General features: G+C 38.8%; 1 protein-coding gene across 2 annotated transcripts in view; it reads left to right on the top strand.

The window, feature by feature from the left end:
* Window positions 1-21,304, top strand: part of CTNNA3 (catenin alpha 3) — a 437,555-nt gene continuing 416,251 nt past the window's right edge. Inside the window, exons 1-4 of one of the 2 annotated variants that reach the window (XM_048310542.1) lie at window positions 1-84; window positions 8,472-8,578; window positions 13,837-14,029; window positions 20,927-21,093. In XM_048310542.1, the coding sequence (XP_048166499.1) occupies window positions 8,477-8,578; window positions 13,837-14,029; window positions 20,927-21,093 (462 nt within the window). In that variant the 5' untranslated portion in view covers window positions 1-84; window positions 8,472-8,476. Of the gene's footprint in view, window positions 85-4,627; window positions 4,753-8,471; window positions 8,579-13,836; window positions 14,030-20,926; window positions 21,094-21,304 lie in introns of those variants that run through there. The other variant, XM_048310541.1, reaches the window with a different exon arrangement.

Below are 21,304 nucleotides of genomic sequence, written 5' to 3'. Positions count from 1 at the left end.
GCCCGTGGAGTCCAGCTGCATCAAGAGGAGTTCTTCACAGAGCTGTTTCTAGGAACTCGTTTAGTTAGAGTCGTGATTCAAAAGGTAAGATTGAAGAAGAATCTAGGCAATTTTCCTCTTAGTGGAAGTACATGAAGCTATAAATGGAACTATAGCTGCTTAAAAAAATAATCACTTCAAAAGTTTAAGAAAAGTTAAAAGGCTGGGTTTCTTAGCCAACTTTCTGAAAAATGAACTTTTAAACATGATTTAAAATATCTGAATATTAAAAAAAGATTCTGAATATTTTAAATCATCATGGTCTTATCACTTTAAGCCAGTAGCCGAAGTTGTGCAGTGTGTTTGCATATTTTCCAAATATGAGAAGCCATTTTGGAATATTGGAAGAGGAAGAGTGAAATGTTGCATGGATGCTATTATTTTAAAAAGTTTAGTTTACCTCTTAGTACTTTGCTGGATGTTGCACCTAACTGAAGGAAGTTTTGTGTAAATGTATGTTTTTCACACCTCGGTGTGAAAATAATGACTTACTGCACAATATTATACCATTTGAAAAATTTTCTAAAGATAAAAGATTTATTATAATAGAGGGCTAAAGGAGGGCTGTTATATTCAGTGTAGCATTCTGCATATTTCAAAACCCTTATGGCACACTTTTCTATTAAGTAAAATCAAAGGCAGGAGCCATGTTCAGACCTAGTGAAGCCCCAAAGGTACCCAACAGCAAAGAATTAGGCCTCGTGACAGGCATGCAGGAAAAAACCATAATGAATTCTTACTCTTTTTGCCTAGTTCAAATCCATTGATTAATGTTGGGAAATTAATTCACCTTGGAACAAAGTTTGGTTGGTTTTGGTTTTTTTCCTTATGGTTGCTCTTCAGCCGGATTGCTTTGAGTTGGAATGTAAGCGGAGGTTAGAATGGGCTGGAATGTCCTTAGGCTTTATTTCTGAAGCTGTTTGACCAGAAGTGCTCTATCAGCTGTCTAGGGGTTTTTTTGCTGAGCCATGGTGTGATTTGAAACTGGTTGCATGAGTTAATAAATAGGGTGCTGTGCAGCACTGGGAAGCCCACTGGAGGAATTAATCTCCATGTTGAGGTCTCCCTGTGTTTGCAGGCATGGCATGGTGGGATTGTGGCTTTGCTTAAATACTGTTTTCTGTCCCTTTTCATTAGATTGTGCTTTTGTATGTGCTAGGAAGCTGCTTGCTAGCATCCAAAGTGAGGCAGTTTCTAAGAATCACTTTTATTTTCATGCATATCTCAGAGTCAACACATTTTATTTATATATATATCTATATATATATATATAAAAGTATCAGTCACATTTGCTACCCTTAATTTTGGGGTTGTTTTGGGCATGTCTGTAAGCAGTGGGGAAGAAGAATACTATTCCAGAATCCTAAAACACTATCTGGATCACTGGACAAAACAAATAATGCAAACCTTTATATCAATTTGAAAACAGTTACATAAAATGGTACATGATGGTGAAGCATCCAGGGGTAGTGCATGGGTATGAAACAACCAAATCTGTTGGCAAAATCAGTAGCAGCTCTGCAAAGAGAAGAAAGAACCCTGTTTTTTACCTCACTGCAGCTGAGACAGACATTTTTTAAGCAAAAACCAGAGTGTAATGTTGTAATAGATAACTGTCAGCAAGGAACAAAAAGGGGAAATGGGGAATTGCATTTAACGTAAGTAAAATTTAAGCCCTTTCAGTAGCACATAGTGGAATTTTTGTTGTCTGTTATTTTAATGAGTTGAACAATACCCTATTTTTAGTGGAAGGTCAACTCGAACTTTGTTTGAACAGAGTCTCTGGTTCTGAACAGAGATAGGAACACTTTAAATGTGATAACAAAAGGGAGGGCTTGGAGCCAGACCTTCTTAACCTATCGTTAGGAGCTCAGATAGCCATCCATGTAAGAACTGTGTGCCACTTAAATAGACAGGAGTTGTTGTTCTGGGCTCAAACTGCATGCAGTGAAAATAGCACTGAGACTCATGTGAAAGGATTTTGGTTTCTTTTTCAAAAATTTAAAATCGGTCCAAAAAGTATTAATGGATTTTTTTTTTTTTTTTTTAGTGAAATGCTGCCATCTAATGTCACTCCACTTTCTTTTGTGTGGGTTTTTTTTTTTGTTTGTTTTTTTTAAAGTAAATGCCTTTTAATTTCCTTAAATATTAGAACTCTAGTATTGAGACCAGAAACTCCAGTACTTGCAAAAATGTACATGGAAGAAATGTTACAAACATAACATTCTTAAAGTATTTCTAGCCTAAGCAGTATTATTTTAATGCTGCTGTCACCCATAATGGTATATATCTAATAGAACTCCACTGATGAGTGAAATTATTTAGTTTACTGGTAATGTAGTGAAATACTGTCAGGGTCACAAGTTTCCATGTTCTTCTTCACTGTGGAAGATTTTTCTTGCAGTGGCTGTAGGCTCAGGACAGTCATACATTTTTTGGATAGCTGTTGGTTGAGAAACAGTCCAGCATGCCAGTACAAAGCCAAAAGCTGTGGCGCTGCTCAGCCTGTAGGATTCACACTTCTGCTGGAACATCTCCTGGAATTTGTTGGTGTCGCAGCTGGCTGGAATTGTGTGCATTCACCAAAGGAAGGATTCTGATAGGATGTTTAAGGGAGATTTCTGACCTTCCTAGGAATAAGCAATACTAGTATCAGCGAACCCTTGACATAGGAGTATGGAAGAAAAGATTATGTTCTGTAGATTTATAGTGTAAATAGTTTCTGAAAATGTTTTACTCTCCTCAGCCTGCTTTTTGGCCTCAGTTAAAGAAAGTGTGAGTAAGGTGCTTCAGTGTCTATTACAGTTTTATTCCAGTACTCTGCCACTGGCATTCTCTGTGATCTTGAGTAAATCATTTTTCCTCTGTGATTCTGTTTCCTTATGTGATACCAGAATACAACCTCTGCTTGAAACAGTGCTTTGATAGAAAACATGGTAGGAAAAGTAAACATGATTACTAAACAAGGAGAAGAGAGCTTGTTCTGAATGTTATAAACCTAGGAAAAATCTCAGTTTTTTATCTCACTAGATATAAGAAAGTTTTCATGAGACAAGTTCGTTGAGGTGTAATGCTTTACCCCACCTCAAAAGGTTTTTTTCATAAACCTTAGTTAAACCTTTTCATGCCACTAGGTCAGTCATGAACCATTGCTTGCCATGGGGGTTCTCCAATATCCATAAAGAACTAGGCTTAGGCTGTTTTCCTTGGTAGATTGATTGTATGGTATGATGTGTGACATTGTTTAAGCTGAGAACTATGTTGAAGAACTTGGTGGAAATCTTAAGTTCTTGGGAATTTTAACTGCTCTTCAGATGTGGATTGAAAAAGTGCTCTAGGGAGGAAGTAAACACAGACAGAACTGAAAGGAAATGTAAAAAGAATTGCTGTGGTTTTTTGGTTTTAATTTTTAGAGCTGAGATTAAAAAAATCTTCCAGTTACTTCATTGCAAGCCTACACCTAAATGCAAAGCCTGTTTAAATAAAGCAGCTTTCAGTAAATAAATGTTATTAAATTAATGGGTCTGAATCTTGCCACCTTCTCCAGCTGTCCTTTGTGAAGTCTGTGCATTAATGGACATGTTTCTTGTTGCTAGTGGTAAGAAGTGATGAAATCTGAGATGGTTAGAGAGTAGCCTGACTTTGTCTGGAAATGTAAATAATTTAGCAGGTGTGTTATAGGTTTTCCCTGGTGTTAAATGGGCCAGATCCTTCCCAGGTGTCGGAGATGTTGCTCCATTCCAGAGCATGCTCTGGCCTACAAAGTACAGGAGGTCCTCTGTTTGCAGTACAACAGCATGGACTTTGCCTAAGCTAGAACATTTTAGCATCCTGAATATCTTATTTCATGTGTCAGCTAGAGGATTAAAGAAAAATGCAGTAGTTGTTTTTGTGGTTTCTATGAAGTCTGATTTGCACTCGCTGTATTGGCTCTGTAGCAAAAAGGCTAACAAATTTTACTGCCAGAGTGATGTTGGTACCAATTAGTGAAGCTGTATAGGAAATACTGAAATTAAGAACAAATAATAAAAAAACTCTATTACATGTTCTCAGCAATGGTTCATATCTTGGAAATCCTCAGGTGCCCTGTCCATGTGTATCGTGATAAAAAATACAAATCCTGACTACTTTTTTTAACATCATTTTTTAGAAGGCAATAGGCCTTTGCATTTTCTGAAATTGCTAGGATAGATTATTTTATGTCATTGTAGAGTACCATACAATAGAAAAAAACAACAGAGAAAACAAATTTGGTGCCAAGTTCCTGGATGAGAGCCTTATGAATCCCTTTGCTGTCCAGTTCAGGAGTCTGAGTGTGAGTCATTGCCTCCAGACTGAAGCTGGCATACAATCAGAATGCATGGCAAAACAGTTGCTGAGCTGAAAATTCCAAGAATAATCACTAGAAGTATAAGTAATTTCATGCTTCATGTCATCTAATTGTTCAAAACATTTTAAACTCTAAATTTTTTGGACATGCTTATGCTCTACTATATAGCTTTAAGGATGCCCATCCCCCTGCCGCCCCTCCAGCAGCCACTGTGTCCTGTCAGTCATCCTGAAATACACTGGAGAGCTTGTCAGGCAGTCCCTTGCAGATGCCTCAGAAGCCCAACAGTGAGCCAAAGCAGTTGCACTGAAGTTCCTAACACAAGAAAATTACATAGACAATTGCTTTAGTGCTGAATATGGACCATATATTTTCTAGGATAGGTGAGTGATACACTGTTGGCTTTCTAACAATCTAGCAGGAAATGGATTCTAAAGTAAAGGTTTTCTAATTTATGCAGAATGTCTTTGGCTCTGCTTTCTGACACTTATTAGTTTATGTCTGTATACAGTGTACTTATAGATAGCTTAGAAGCTGCAGGTACTGTGTTCACATTGCATTGCAGACGGATATAGACCTCAGCTGTTTTTCCAGTATCTTTTTCTTCTTACACCAAAAGACTCAGTAGTTCGGACATCTGACGAAAAGACAAAATTTTCATTATCTTGAGGTTGGCAACACTTGGTAGGAATGTGCAGGTGGTTGCTTTTCTGGCTGTTCTGGGACACAACTGTATCTGGTAACACATGCTTAACATCCTAAGTGTTGTAAGAGCTGCTGGTGTACAGTGCTGAGAATGCCTCCTGTAAAGGTTAATCTAACTGAGTGTGAGGTTATACAGCCTTTTACCAAAATGTCTTGCAGTCAAAGCCCCTGCTGTAATTAGGGGGATGTTATATTGAAGTAGACAAATGCATAAAAAAATAAAAAAGAAAATGAAGGTGGACTGTTGATTTTAATTTTCTTCCTGAGGCAAACATCAGATTTTTTCATCTTAATGAATATTATCTGGAAGGACAGAGGTTCGCTTACTAACTAAGTGGAAATGCCAGAGAAAATCCCAGGATGATTTTTACTGTGTGTGTATTTTTCTTTCTATCACCTCTTATCCTTGCCTTAATTAAAAAAAAAAAATTAAAGAATCCAATTTAAGTTTTGATTAACCAGTATGGTATCTAGCAGTAAGGAGAACCTGGTAAGCTACAAATATGTAGTCAGAGTATCAAACTAATTTAAGATCTTGTCGTTTTCACTGCATTGGCTTGCAAAACTGTTTTCATCTTTTGCCTGCTTTAAGGAAGTTTTGGGAAGCATTAGAATTTTACTTAAAAAATATTGCTGGAATCAGCAAGTGAGCCTTTAAGTGAGTTATTTATACCTTAGAATATAATTGAAATTTTCAGAGACAATATTTTTTGCAATTGACTTTCAGTTGATGTTTCGTTATGGGCCTGACTCAAGGCTAAAAGCTATTATTGGCTTGACTGGCTTTTGAACTCAGGGCTCGAACAAAGAATAAAAACGCTGATGTTAGACAATATGCTAAGGGTAAGAAACAAACAAGCAAAAACACAGAACAACCCAGAAAGAGAAAGTCATGACACATGGATTCACAAATGGGGTTGGATTTGTAACAACTTGTAACAATTTGAGAGTGCTCTGTGGTGGGATTCTGGTCACAGTGATCCTCTAGAAACAGGAATTGACTTTAATTAAAGCTGCATGTTTATCTGCCAAAATTTGGAAAAGGCCTGATTACTGCAGATAACGTGCAGCATACAAAATTGTGCTGTGAGAATGGAGAGCAAGCAGCGAAGGTTTTATTTCTCCATTTTGAGTAAAGCAGTTGCTGACACCCTCCTATCTAGGAATTGAGAGGAAGCCACTGCAAGGTTAAAGCATGAGGGTATCTGCAAAAGAATAACCTGAGTCATCTAGCAATTTCTTTAGATCTTAGTAGAAGCACAAAGGGCTGTCTCCATCTGGTTTACCTGTCCCCTTGCAGCTGATGTATGTTTGACTGGAAAAAAATTCACAGCACAATTGATACCATCTGTTTGCAACTGTTGTGATGGATTTCAACAAGTGCCCGTATTTTGGGAGACTTGTGAAAACGTCAAAGATAAGGGTTGGTAACCAGCAACATCATAAAGATTTATTTTTTCTAAAGTGAATAAAAAGCAGATTCATTGAAATACTGGCCAAAGATTTAGAAAACCAGTGAAGTGCAGATGGTAAAAAAGGGTCTGTCTTTTGCAGAGTGCGAAATGATGTGCTTTGATGCAATCCCAGTGAAGCTGGAGGCCAATATCTTGTGGAATTAAAAGGCTTTTTGAATCAGGGGTAGACACAGCAAAAGCATTGCAGGAGCTTCTCTGCTGTGTGTTCACAGACTGCACCAACAGGCACAGCCAGGAGCCAGTGTTTGCAGCACTGCAGGGCAGCCAGAGGTGCAGGCACTGTGGTGTTGGGAGCAGGTAAATGGCAATGTGCTTTGGGACTGAAGCTCACTGAGGGCAGCAAGTGTGAGAATGACAGACCTTAGTGGCTTTGAGAGCAAATTATTAGTATTGGGCAGAAAGAACCACTGACGCTTCCAATTTTGGGAGTCTCAAATTTTATTTCCCTGGAGCTTGTTAAAAGCATCTAAATGTTAAATGCGTAAAACATGGGCAGATAATTTGCTTTGACATTTCTGGACTTCTCTTTCCATTATTAATTTCTGTGGAAGGAAAGGTTTTATTCTGGTCAGTCTGATGTCAAGTTTCTCTTTTCTTTATCTTTTGGCTTGGAACTAAAACTAAAAAATCAGTTCTTTACATTTGCTATCACCTGGCTGGATGCAGCTGAATTTGTGGGAACTTAGGTCTGCCACTAGTATAGTTTGTAATAAAAGAAAAACTTGGTGCTTGTGTAACATTTAATAAGAATGGCAAAACCCTAAATTACTTTATACCATAATTCTTTAGTTATTGCTCATATTATCTTGGCTTGTAAGTGAAATGTGGATAACTCTCCAGATCCATTTCTACACAACTTGCTATAGAAACCCTAGACCTCCTGTGTTGTATTAAATCAATGCTAGGTTCACTGGAAGGTGACGGTATATCTCTTCAGCCTGCACAATTGCAGTACCTTATTACTTTATTATGCAGCAGCAATGGTTGTAGTAAGTCTTGCTTAAAAAGGACAGATATCCATTATTTGTGTATTTGAAGTCTTTATTGGCTAAAAAGGTTTTGCCAAGCTGTGTTTTATGGGATGTTAAGTTACTGCAAAATTTAAAATGTCTTTTATTTTGGGACAGTAATCGGTTGCATTCCAACTAAAGCAGTTATAATTCTTTGTTGACACACACACATTTCAGGCTAATGGCCTGAGCCATGGCCCAGTGAACTCAGTGAAAACTATTAATTCACATCAGTAGATTTTTCATCAAGTTCCTAATGAATGATATATTCACTTTAAAGACCTTGCTTAGCTTTACTTCCATCTTATTGAATTCAGTAATAGGCTTTCTCAACTTACTCTGTCTCGACACTTAGAAAATATTTGTTATTGCAGGGTATAAAATAACAAAATGCTTCACTTTTCCCTGCTATTAATTTCCAGAAATTTTAAGGGCTGTTGTATGTTTTTTGTGCTTAAGGTGTTTATTATAACCCCTGTAATTTGGTACATGGAGTAAGATGCAGATATTGTGCACATAGCATTAATGTTTTTGTTTTGTGATAAATTCAGTAATGGAATTTAATATTTTTGCTTTAAAGCTCCTTTTTAGACTACTAGAGAACTTATATTCAGTGGTATTCTAATGCAATTATTCTTGTAGTTTAAACATGTGGTCAGTGTAGAAATCTGTGAGTGAAGATAAGGAGTTATATGTACTTTAAGTCTATGGTTTTACAGTTTATGTAAGTATCAGAATTTTTTTTTCACAATTTAGAAATAGGGAATTGGAAAAATTAATTTCTTGAAATCGTAAGCCTGTTATGCAACAAGTCTGTACTCACATAGACAGTCTCTGGGCTCTGACAGAACAAGTGAGACTTGTAGTCATGGTTAATATTGGCTTATTGCACTTTTCTTGTTTTGTACCCAGGTGAAATGTCAACAAAAGCGCCAAACATTAAACTGAAAATTGATCCTCGGAATCTACAGATCCAGACATTTACAGTGGAGAAATTACTGGAACCACTGATAATTCAGGTATTTTAGAGTTGCAGAAAGTAAACTGGATAACCATAGACGGAAGGGAATAACTCTGAAGAACTTCAACTAAGAACTCTGTTCTGAAAGTCACACCCACAGCTCTTCTGCATTTGTACTTTACTCTGGCTCAGGAGCTCTCCAGAGGCATCTGCCTTCTTCCAGATTTTGTCATTCACTTGGTCACTTCCAACTTTGCCACCCAGTCTGTCATAATAAATGTTGCATGTTCTAGCTAGTCTCTTCCACAGTGTTATGTAGGAGATGCTTAAATGTAGAATACACTGCAAATGGATTTCCAATGCATGAAATAAGTAATTCTTGAAAAGTTGTATTTTCCCCATTTGAAGCTTTGCCTCTCCCTAACTCACCTAATTTATTTTCTTTTATTAATTGTTCATTATCATATTTGAAATTTTTTGTGTGTTTTTTTTTTTGTTGTTGTTGCTGTTCTTTTCCTCCCTTACTCATTTTTCCTTTCTGGAAGGTTATTTTCTTCAGAAACCTTTTCTTTTTTATCATTATTTCATTTCCAGCTACTATTAACTGAGTTGCCTCTCTCTCATTTTGTCTGCCTTTGTTTATTTGTTTTTTGCCTGGATGATTGATGGTGTAAAACCCCTGGGTTAACAGGTCAGTGGTTTGTGGAAGTTGTCAAGCTGGAGCATAATATGTGGATCAGTTATAAAATTAGTTTCAAAGCTAGTTTCAAAGCAGTAAGAATAGATGTCTTGATAGACTGCATTAAAAAACCTCTAGACCACTAGGTCAGACTGCTCAGGCAGCTGCAACACTGGGGGTGTTTTTAGAAGAGGTAAAGAAAAGTAAATTTTGGCTTGAGTTTTGCAGGATCAAAGAAACCTGACAAAACAAAGAAAAGTGCAGTTCCAGAATAAAGCAAAGAAACCATCTAAGTCTTTTTTTTTTGTTTCCTCTCAGCTTTTCTAAACCATTGAAAAGCTTGAGGCTGTTCAATTGGAAATGCTTTGGTTTTAAGCAAATATAATTTTGACTGCCTTTTCCCTCTCTTAAGCTTCATGCTTTGCTTGTTTCAGACCTGTGGAAGGAAAACTTATGTTTTGAGTGGATCCTTCGACAGAAAATGTTGAAAATGTAAAAACAGGGATTAAAGCTAATACTCAATGGAGGGTGATTGAGAGGCTGGAAAGGTAATAAATGAAAACAAATCTGTGATTAGAAAGAGAATCAGACCAGTCACAGATAAAAATGTTGTTCTTGCCAGGTTAATTTTAGCAACTGATGCTTGGAACAGAGTTTAACTTTATTTTGAGATTTCTGTTGTAGTTTATTTATTTAATGGTCTTGTAATGCTGTAGCAGGAAAGAAACAATGGAAGTGTTTGAGGTTCTCTGAAGTCTGTCCTAGCCAGTTATGCTGAGTGTTAGGTTCACAGCATCAATATTGGAAAAAAATCAAGGCAAAACCAGCCTAGGAAGTAACTAGGAAGTAGTTGTGGAAATAGCTGCAGATTACTTGCTGGATTGACTGTTTTCCCTGCAATGTGCAGTTGACAGTGGTGATTACTATGAAACTCTGGAAACAGTATGGCAACTGTTTTGTGTAAAACCCTCTGTGAATTGGCAACTTCTCTATCCTTGGAATAAAACAATGCCCCTGAATTACCCTGGGGGTTTCCCTCTGTCTGTGGCCTTTATTTTATTCCAGGTACTTTGAGGATGTTAGTTTTGAAAGGAAAGCTTCTCGGTCTGGTTCTGAATCAATGCATCTGGCATATTAAGAAAGGTAGTTGTGAGTTAGCATGGTTCAGCTGACAAAATGTTAGAAACATCCCTGCATTTTGGAGTCCCTTGGATCACTGATGAAAAACAGTTATGATGAAAGGCTTGTGTCCCTACCTGTCATCCACACCACAGACATTTGCTCACAGGGAAAACACATGCTGTTGGTTTTAGTTCTACCTATGGTGAGTTTACCTTCTGCACACTGAGTGGGACTAGTTGGTATTTATTTGTGTGGACAGTACTTTGGATTTGAAACAGTGGGCAGGGGTTCTGCTGTTGTCTTTACGTCACTGAATTCACGTCTTGTTTTTCTTAAATGTCTAGGCATTGACATCTAATTACACTGAACTACATTTTAAACAAAAAAGAATGGTTTATGATTGATGCTTAAAAATATATTTTATGTTAAGATATTAAGATTTGTATATTAAGATAAAGGTGAACTAAATATTTTGATGCTCAAGGTACGAAGACATTGCTTCCTGAACTATTGCACTATTAGAAGATTGCCTCTAAGTGCTGCCTTTAACTGAATATAGCCTTGGAAGAACTGCTTCACAGTTTCCTGGAAACTTAGTATTTGGGATAACCATGACCTCGTAAGAAACCCCACTCCTTCAGCCTTATAAGTAATGGCAATAACAGGCAACAGCAGGGTGACTCAGCTTTGTATATATGTATGTATATGTGTGTGTGTGTATATATATATATATATATACATGTATATGTGTATATATATACATGTGTATGTATATATATGTATATATACACGTATGTATGTATATATGGGGGCATGTGGCCTAGAAAATGGCTTAGAAACCCCTTGTGCCTTTAGCACAACTGTGTTGCTCCTACCAGAGATAGGCTGGGGGACCTGCTGTGCGTGGCAACAAGGTGTTCATAACCAGGCAATGCAGCAGGATTAATGGGGATATGTTTTTCTTTTTCCTTATAATGATATCACTTTGACTGTCTATTCTGCCACTACAGTACAAGCTCTATTGGCAATGGCACACTGTATTAGTTCCTCTGTGGTTCAATTCTTTCTGTGTAGGATTGGATAAAGTTTTTACATCTGTGTTAGAGAATTCAGAGTAGTTTTTCTGTTTTCCACAGTCTCCATGGCAAAGAGCTATCTAACAAATTTTGAATTGTGTTTGAGATCAGCTGCTGCCTCCAATATTTCCTGATAGTGATGCTAAAGATGCAGGGTCTTAGAGTCAGGAGAGTTCAACTGCAGGAATGATTATTTTTTAATGCTTTTTCATTTATTTTATTTCCTTTCCTCCTCAACATATGAATGAACAGTACATAGAATGATATTTAAAAAAAAAAACTCTACAGTAAAAATATGAGAAGTAGAATATATTATTTTCTAGTGAAATAGTGAGTAAATACTTAAGACTTAAAAAATACCTTTTATTTGAAAATTTTTTAGGCTGCTTCTAATTTTTGATGGTGTTTTATGCCTTTCTTATTGGAAGTATCAGCCTGTAATCTCAAACTCATTCTTAAAGATATGATCATTGAAACGGCCTTAAATGTTCTAAAACTGACATTAGAGAGTGTAAAAATAAAATATAAAGATTTTTATTCCCAATGCATTCTCTACCAGCTGGATGATTTATGTGCAATAAATAATTCCATTTTCTTCCTTTGAGCAGTAGTCAGAAAAATACCCAAGCCTTCTTTAACAACCTTAGCTAGAGTTATTTATGTTGCCATCTCCCTTGTGACATGCCAAAGCAGTTGATGTCAAGCGGATGGTCCTTTTTCCCCCCCAAATTTCACAGGAATGGTATAGGGGTCAGGGCTTTTATGTTTCACAGATGTGTTTATAGAAATGTTACCCAGAGGATATTTGTCAGTTATGTTTAGAAGTAATGGTTCATGAAAAGCACTCAAGTGCATGAATTCATGGACAAGATCTGAAGGTGAGCTGAGGTCCATGTAGCACTGTACTACCCATGCTCTGGCAGAGAGAACAGGATAGGAGGATTAAAAAGTTCATTAGTGAACTCAATGAAAATAGAGTGTGCTTTGAAATATCTGTATAACAATTAACAAAAATGTTTCAGGAGTCTTTCCTCAGTGCAACAGCTTAAGCAATGCCTTAGAGAATAGTCTTTCAGAAACATTCTGTTGGAGTGTGGAGGCTGTACTCAGATCATGAGGAATGTGGAGTGGGATGGTTTATAAAAATAAGTTCTTTATGGATGCTGAAGTGGATTGTTAAACATACGATTTGGACAAAGCTGCAGTAAATCTAAATTCTGGGCAAATTGATGTACAGTTTTAATGTTGAGAGCACCCTGAAGAATTTGGCCGTGCTCTGGCCACGGTAAGAAGTGGCCAGATACTCCCTTGTAAGAAGAGAAGGCATTTTGAAAGGTGTTTGTAGTCATTTTGGGTATTTGTTCTGGGATACCTTGGAAGACTTAAGCAGGAAGTATAGGAAGATTCAGCACTTGGGGAGAGAAGGAACCTGGGAGGCGGGGTGTTGGTTGGCAGCAGCTGAACACGAGCCAGCATGTGCCCAGGTGGCCAAGAAGGCTGGTGAAATGCTGGCTTGTATCAGAAATGGTGTGGCCAGCAGGACCAGGGCGGTGATTGTGCAATGGTGAGGCCACACATTGAGTCCTGTGTTCAGTTTTGGGCCCCTCATGACAAGAGGGACATGGAGGTGTTGGAATGTGTCCAGAGAAGGGCAGAGGAGCTGGGGAAAGGGCTGGAGCACAAGTCTTATGAGGAACAGCGGAGGGAGCTGGATGATTTTCTCCTCTCAGCCTGCAGAAGAGGAGGCTCAGGGGCACCTTCTTGCTCGCTCCAGCTCCCTGAAAGGAGGTTGTGGCTAGGTGGGGGTCGGCCTCTTCTCCCAAGTAACAAGTGCTAGGCAAGTTGCACCGAGGAAAGTTTAGATTGAATATTAAGAAAAATTCTTTCCCTGAAAGGAGTGTTAAGCATTGGAACAGGCTGCCAAGGGACATGCTGGAGTCACCCTCCCTGAAGGATTCAAACAACAAGTGGATGTGGTGTTTTTAGGAACATGATTTAGTAGTGCACTTGGTAATGTTAGCTTGACAGCTGGACTTGATTTTGGAGGTCTTTTCCTACCTTAATCGTTCCATGATTCCTGCCTTGCTGAAACCTCCTCAGAGAGCTCTGGTATTTTTTTTAATTTTATTAAGAGCAGACTTTAAAATAAACTGTGGCAGGAGTTGGCATCAGGGTTAATGGAACAGTGACATTTCTGTTGGCTTTGCTTTGATCCTACAGAAGGAAGAACACGAAGATGACACATATTGAGTAAAATTGTCATATTGAATTCAATAGTTTTGCCCATTCTTGGTATTTATGCTGAGCTTGCCTGTCTTTCTCTAAAGCAGAGGAAATCTCTTTGCTTATTCTTAATTGTATTTTTTTATTTTGAGAACAATATAAATTCACCTGTAGAACTTAAACCATTATTGTCTCTTTTGTTTGTTTTAAATGTAGGTTACAACATTAGTGAACTGTCCACAGAATCCTTCTAGTAAGAAAAAAGGCCGTTCCAAAAGAGCTCGTGTCTTGCTTGCTTCTGTGGAAGAAGCCACTTGGAATCTATTGGACAAGGGAGAAAAAATTGCCAAGGAAGCAGTTGTGTTTAAAGAGGAACTCCATGCAGCTCTTGCTGATGTCCGGAAAGAGAGTAAGTACATGGCAAACAATTCAGGCACCACAAGGCGTTGTTTTAACCATGCCTGGTGTCAAAGTGAAGCTGGAATATATGTGGGAAATGTGTTCTGATGTGCAAATGTCTGAACTTGGAGCTGTCTAATTGTATATTCTGGGTTACCACCTATAAGGAGGTAAAGTGTGCAAGCTGGGCCCCATAGGAAAAAATACATATGTCAGTGGAAGTTTTGTTGTTTGGAATGTGTTGCTTTTTCTTTCAATGAGGACAGGATGCCTCTCGATCATTTTAGTGGCTGTTAAGCATGACTAAAAGTTAATGTGTATTTTAACTTTCTTCTTGAAAAGAACTGTTTACCTGAATCCCAGACTAAGACCTTTGAGTTAAAAATTTAAAACCTGCAATCTTCCCTCTTTTGTACAGTAGTAAGGATTTCATTTGGGAAGGTATAATAGTCCAGTGTGGAGGTATGTTTTGAGAGTAGGAGGAAGATGGATCCTTTAACCTACCGTAAGATTCATCCCCTCCTGATAGAGGAATTGTGTCATACTCTGTTTCCTCCTGACTCCTCTCCATTTTGAACCTGATTCCCAAAACTTGGCTAGTTTTTGTGATCTGCAGAGGATGTTGTATAGCCATTTTCTTGCTGGCTCTTTGTTGTTTTCTTGAGTTTTACTTTCCCCATGAAAACTGGGAATATTTGGGTGAACATGAAGGCCAGGCTGAAATAGTAGTAAGTTGGATGACCGACTTACAGAAATCACAAGTTAAAGTTCATGTATGTTTTAATTGTATCACCCTACCCTTACAGAAATCACAGGTTAAAGTTCATGTATGTTTTAATTATATCACACTACCCTTACTAAAGATGGAAATGATTCAGGTTTTTCTTTAAATTTATTTTATTTTATTTGGTCTTCTTGCACATGCAGCTGGGGTGGTTTCTGAGTCTCTGCTGTTGTTCACGGCAGTGATTACTTACTCTTGGCTTCCTCTGAATCCAGAGATGGCTGTGGTTTAGAGTTTGATCTATGCATGTGGTGTCTGAGATAGCTTAAGGTCCTTTGTGATTAAAGTGTTATGACCAGCAACTATCACTGTTATCTGTCACACTGAGCAGCTGAGGCTGTTGCAAAATCATTCATTTTGGAGTACTCTTAAAATGTTAGTCCATCCATTACAGGCTGATAACACAAGGTAAGAATAAAATATTTAGTTTTATATTGATTTTTATACATAGAGAAATTGAAAATGTGAAATATTTTTGTATTACTTATTGATTCTTGGCCCAGACCAGAGATAACTACAAAAATAAATAATACATAAAGTAGATTATATATACCCCATACATTTTAAAAGAAAGTTAAGTCCATGTTATCACCTATCATTATGCAATGATGAAGTGAGTGGTTGCAGCCCATCTCCCTTCAAGGATTTGCCAAACTGCACAGGTTAGTTTTAAGAAATTGTTGAAACAATTGTAAAAGAGATAGCAGTTTCTTAATTTTGCAGATACTTTTAACCTTTGAAGCTGTGTGCATTTTTGATTTGTGGTGTGCCACATCACATGTAACTTTATTGCCTATTATTCAGGCCACATTCTGCTGCTGTTAAATGTCTCAAGTTATTTACTTCAAGCTCTTTGAAAGGATATGGTCATCAGCCATGGTTGCATGCAGTCACCTGCCCTGCATGTCATAGCATATAGTATTTAATTTCCTGTGGGCATAATTTCCTGTGGTGACTGGCAGGTACTTTTATTAATACAGTCTTAGATTAATAAGAAGGTTTTGCACATGGCTACTGCTTGTATTTACTGGATAATGGAATTTAGAAGGAATGCTTTAGATAATTTCACTCACATCAACCAAACTCAGGTTTGCATGCTGAGATCTAGAAAGAATAAATACTGTCTCACTTCCTCTTGCATTTTGCCTTGTGTCACTTGCTGAGCTTGTTCAGTTGGAGATGCAACATGAGGATTAAACACTTACTCCTTTCGAATGTCAGTTGCCAGTGTGAAAATGCTGTTTCATTACTTTTGGAGCTCATTAATACCGAGCTCCTTTTGAAGGAGTGATAGACTTTTATCAATCTGCTTCTGATAATTCTATTCATAATAATGTTTTGGAGAATATAGGAGCAAATGAACGGGATAAAAATGAACAGCGATGATAATGTTTTGTATTTCATTCATCTGGTGTGTGCTTCACGGTGTTCAGAAATCATGACATGGGTATGGCTTCCCTGACTACAGCTTGCTCTTGACACTGTCACTAAATGAGATTTTGGAGTCTCATATTCAGTTGAATTCTGTTGGTGACCTCTGAAAGAAGGTGTTGCTTAATGGATGACAGAAATGTTACTTGGATAAATACAGTGTCTGCTTCCTTTGACATCCACGAACTTTGACCAAAGATTTATCGTTTTGGAGCCAGTCATTTTAATACAGAGGTTCTCCGTGTTTTTCTTCATTTCCTCTCAAGAAAGTACTTTTCAAGGCCTATCCACATCTTGATACATCTTCTTCTGGAACTCTGCTAAATGGGTCAGCAGGAAGGTGTGTGGATGGTGGACTTCATGTATCATCCAGAAATCCACTGGCCTAGTAGCTGAAGAACTGCCATGATTTCCTGTTGATCTGATTTGGTAAAGCTTTGTTAAAGGATACTCATGTCCAGAATTTTATTCTAAAATAGTATAATAAACCCCAAAGTAAGTGTACTGAAAAACTCTCACTTGAGATTTCATATGTATACAGCATATCAAAAGATTGCCTTCTGATAGAATGTACTGTGCAATAACTGACCCCTATGCAAAGGGTGTAAGAAGCATTGTTCAACCCTGAATGATTCTGACACTAAACATCAGCCTCTAATTCATGTCCTGATTCTGAGATTTAATCGATTTTTAAGACCAAACAATGATGTTGTTTATGTGGCGAAATGTTGCTGTAGAAATCTGAAGTCTCACGTTATCCTTAGGATAATGAGTTTTTGCATTTAACTCAAGGTGTGATGGCTTACAGTTCTCAAACAGTTGCATGGGCATAGCTGAAATGTTTGGTATTTACTGCCATTGCTGACTGACTATATATAGTCAGAAACATAACAGTTGTTGTCTGCCTTGTTTCTATCTATTGCAATGTCAGTGTTTCTTGTGTTTAGCTGTTATCATGTTCAAGTGTGTTCGCAGATAAGCCTGTCGTCACATAGAGCAGTGAATTGAAAGCAAGTTGCTTGCTTGAGTTATATTTTGAGTCTTAAGTTACTCTTTAAAAGGAAATTCTAACAAATACTTTGATGTTTTGAATGGCCATATTTAATGTCTTTTGAGATTAAACAGAGGAGGCAAGAGTTTGATGGCATGGCAAACACTATTGGTAAGAAATGGAGGGCTTACTTAAAAGGGCATGTACTAAAGGAAGGGTACAGGGATCTTTTGTATTATACTGTGTTCTTACTTGTCCTTTCCCTCATCTTAAAAGTAAACTTCACTTTCTTATCCTGCATTAAGAGGTACACGTGTGTGTTCTGCTTCTAAGGGACTTCCATTCTGGGAGGCAGAACTTGAATGGCTTAAAATAGTCTGTGCTGTACACTCCTTTCATCAAACCAAGAACAGATCCCCTGCAGAACAACTATTGGCATCAGCATCACTGGATCAGTATCCCTGAGTGGGAAAGGGGGAACGAAGAGGTGGGCGTAAGGCATGATGGGGATATGTGGTGGCTCTGGTTACACGTTAGGAAGAACTGGATGAGATGTGGAAGTGGAACTTCCTGGTATGCAGCGGTGAAATAGTTGCAATGCAACAGAATACAGTGGTATCTGAGTGGGGTAAGAGACTGTGTGGCAGGAGAGAAATGTCCTGTAACAGCTTCAGAAAGCTATTGTGAGAATCTGACTTATCAGGGTGTTGAATATTAGGAACATACAAGAGGTATCGATCTGCTGTGCCCTGACATTGATATTGTCACTTCAGCTGGCTGGCTGGAGCAGAATCCTATTATTTGCTGTAGCAGATGGAGATGGTATTTGTAGGAACAGAACAGGTCATTGTACTGCTGACTAGTATTGTTTAACCTTGTGTTTTTAGAAAGGGTAGGTTGTTTTGTGCTGTGATGTGACCTTGACTCCCAGCTTTCTCTGGTACTTACTCGGCGTAATGTGTTAGTTCATGCCTGCAGAATATGATGCTGCGCGTACTAGTGTAAGTAAGAGTTAATAAGTATTCTATTATTGGTGATACTCCATGTAGAATACTGTATTCAGCTCTGAGGCCCTCAACATAAGAAGGACATGGACCTGTTGGAGCCAGTCCAGAGAAGGCCACAAACATGAACACCTCTCCTGTTAAGACACATTGAGAGAGCTGGGCTTGTTCAGCCTGAAGAGAAGGCTCTGGGGAGACATTACTGGGGCCTTTCAGAACCCAAGGGGGACCTACAAGAGATCTGGAGATGGTCTTTCTACAAGTGGGAAAAGCTTTAAACAAACAGAGGGTGATGTACATTAGATATTAGGAAGAAATTCTTCCCTGTGAGGGTGCTGAGGCACTGGCACAGGTTGCCCAGAGGAGCTGTGGCCGCCCCATCCCTGGAAGTGTCCAAGGCCAGGCTGGATGAGGCTTGGAGCAACCTGGGATGGTGGTAAGTGTCCCTGCACATGGCAGGGGGATTGGAACTAGATGATCTTTAAGGTCCCTTCCAACCCAAATGATTCTAGGATTCTGTATTATAAACCACTGTGGGTTTTTTCTTTGTTTTTATTTCTGTTCTCTCAAGTTTGAGACTGAAATGTTTGAAATGCTCTCTTTTTACTTATTTTGGTATGCCTGTACCCCCCTTAGTAAATGAGCTCCTATTGACAACTGTGTTTCTCTGGAACTCTAAATCCATCAGCCTCTAATAGTGTAGTTCAGGAGTGGGTGACAGGACTTTCTTGGCAACAATACCTCCTTGTAGGAGGACACAAGAATGGCATAAAATTCACTGCATTCCATGTGCATTTCACACTGCTGCAGTTAAAAATAAAAAAATGAGAGGAGAAAGCCAGTTGTAAATACAAATAGAAGAGAGAAATATGTGATGCTTGGATGGGGTTTAGAAAGGAGAGAGAAAATCTATTCAAAGAAATAAAAGAAGAAAGCATAATTTTGTTGATCTTTCCCAAACCAGTGAAGAGCATTTGGCTGTTGTTAGTGTGATGCTGAGCACTGTCTCTGAGGGGCGCTCACTGCCTGCAGTTGGTGGCATTGTTGCAGTCTATACAGACACAGCCTGGCACAAGCTGTCAGCTAATCGCCAACAGGCTCACAGTTGACTTGTTTTTAAGGGAATTTTCATCTAAGTTTTTGAATATTTTTGGTGCTGGATAGAGTGCATGAATCCTCTAACTTTTTAAAAATTACCTGTGGCTGAAGAGTGTTTTTATGTCTTTCTGTGCATGAGCAGAGATTTTTGTAGGCGCATGTAACAGTCATTTGACACAGCAGTAGCTATCAGTGGCTGATCAGCTGATGGTAGAATACCATTTACATGGGAGTCATCTATCTGGGTGTGTTGAACAGAGTCTTGGAAGTATCTGCCTGACAGTAGTTGTGTAGTTATGATATATCCTGGCTTTGGTTTTTGGAATTGCTTTTTGTTTGATTGTCTAAAATAATTGAAATACTATGAATACTGCTGTCTGTCTGAATCCCTATTTGTGCCACTAAAAGGGCATTTTTTGTGTTTCATTGTTTGTGACAAATGTAATTATGGAAGAATAAGCCACTTGACGGGAATTACAATAAAACCAGATGAAATTGCATCAGACTATCATGCTGTCTACTGCAGTTTAAGAAAGTTTTAACATCATGTTGTTGTTGGAGCTGTCATTTTCTGCTGTTTGTACTTGTAGCTCCTATCTGTCTAGCCTGCATCTCATGGCTCTGTTTTAGGGTTATGATTTTATCCGTGTTCATCTGGCCACCCCAGCTTATGTCACGCTCATTTCTAAGGGCTCAGTCATAGTCAGACTTTTCTGAGGTGTGTTTGCTCACAGAATCAGAGGATGTTGGAGGGTGGAGGGGACCTCTGGAGGTGATCTAGTCTAATGCCCCAGCTCAGGCAGGGCCAGCAGTCTGCCCAGGACCATGTCCAGTCGGGTTTTTAATACCTCCCAGGATGGAGACTCCACAGCCTTCCTGGTCAGCCTGTGCCACCGCTGAGTCACTCTCGCAGTGAAAAAACATTTTCTGGTGCTTACGTGGAATTTCCCATGTGTTGGTTTGTGCCCATTGCTTCTGCCCCTGTTGCTGGGCACCACTGAGAACAGTCTGGCTCCATCTCCTTTTTGCCTCCCTTCAGGTATTTATGGTGTTTGTCACTGTTGTCTGTGTTGTTAAATTTCATTTACCAAACTTCACACTGAAGAGCAGTATATTGTTGTCTACTGGCAGTCACTAGCTCCATGGCACAGACTTCACTTTATGTCAGTGAGATGTTTGAGCGTATGAGGTTTTCATTCCATTAACTTCTATTTGTAATGAGAAGAGCAATATTTGATTCCATTCTGTGACCAGGAATTATTTAATAGCAAGGACACCAAAGTACATAGTAATATAACAAGTAGTGACTAGAAAAGTTTGACAGAGCCCCTGGCTTTGTTGTGTACAGTTAAGAGTAATAGTGTGATGAAGGGAATTATTTCAGAATTAAATGATGGAGTAGAGCAGAAAGGGAACATCACGGAAAATGTGGAACATTAACCTGCATGATCTGTAGTAATTGACCTTCATTTCAAGGCATTAGGGCAACAAAGAGATGCCAAATTTATCAGCAGTACTTGTGACTTGCCAAATAACTGACGGGGTCTTTTCCCCTGGGTGTTGTGATGCAGCCTAAGGGAATTTGTCTTCCTTTTGCAGGTCAGGCTTTGCGGGTGTCAGCAGAGGCGTTCACCAGTGATCCCTGCTCCCTGCCCAGGAGGCAGGCTGTTGTCCCAGCAGCTCGCTCCCTGCTGGCAGCTGTCACCAGGCTCCTCATTCTGGCCGACATGGTGGATGTGGCCTATCTGCTGCAGCACCTGACTGCGGTGAGTAACGCTCCCCTCGCCGCAGGCTCCTGTTAGCCACAGGTGTGACTGCTCAGGGCTCTTTCAGCATGGGAAACTCCTTCTGTGCTTGAGCCTTGCAGGTCTCATGCACATAACACCTGGGCAACTGGGGTAAGTGTAGATGAGATTTATAGAATGGACCAAAAAAGCTCATCTACTTGCAGCTCAGCATACGGGATCTATTTTTGGT

Source organism: Corvus hawaiiensis, chromosome 8, assembly GCF_020740725.1.
Source record: "Corvus hawaiiensis isolate bCorHaw1 chromosome 8, bCorHaw1.pri.cur, whole genome shotgun sequence".
Classification (NCBI taxonomy): domain Eukaryota; kingdom Metazoa; phylum Chordata; class Aves; order Passeriformes; family Corvidae; genus Corvus; species Corvus hawaiiensis.
This window is presented reverse-complemented; position numbering and strand designations above follow the sequence as displayed.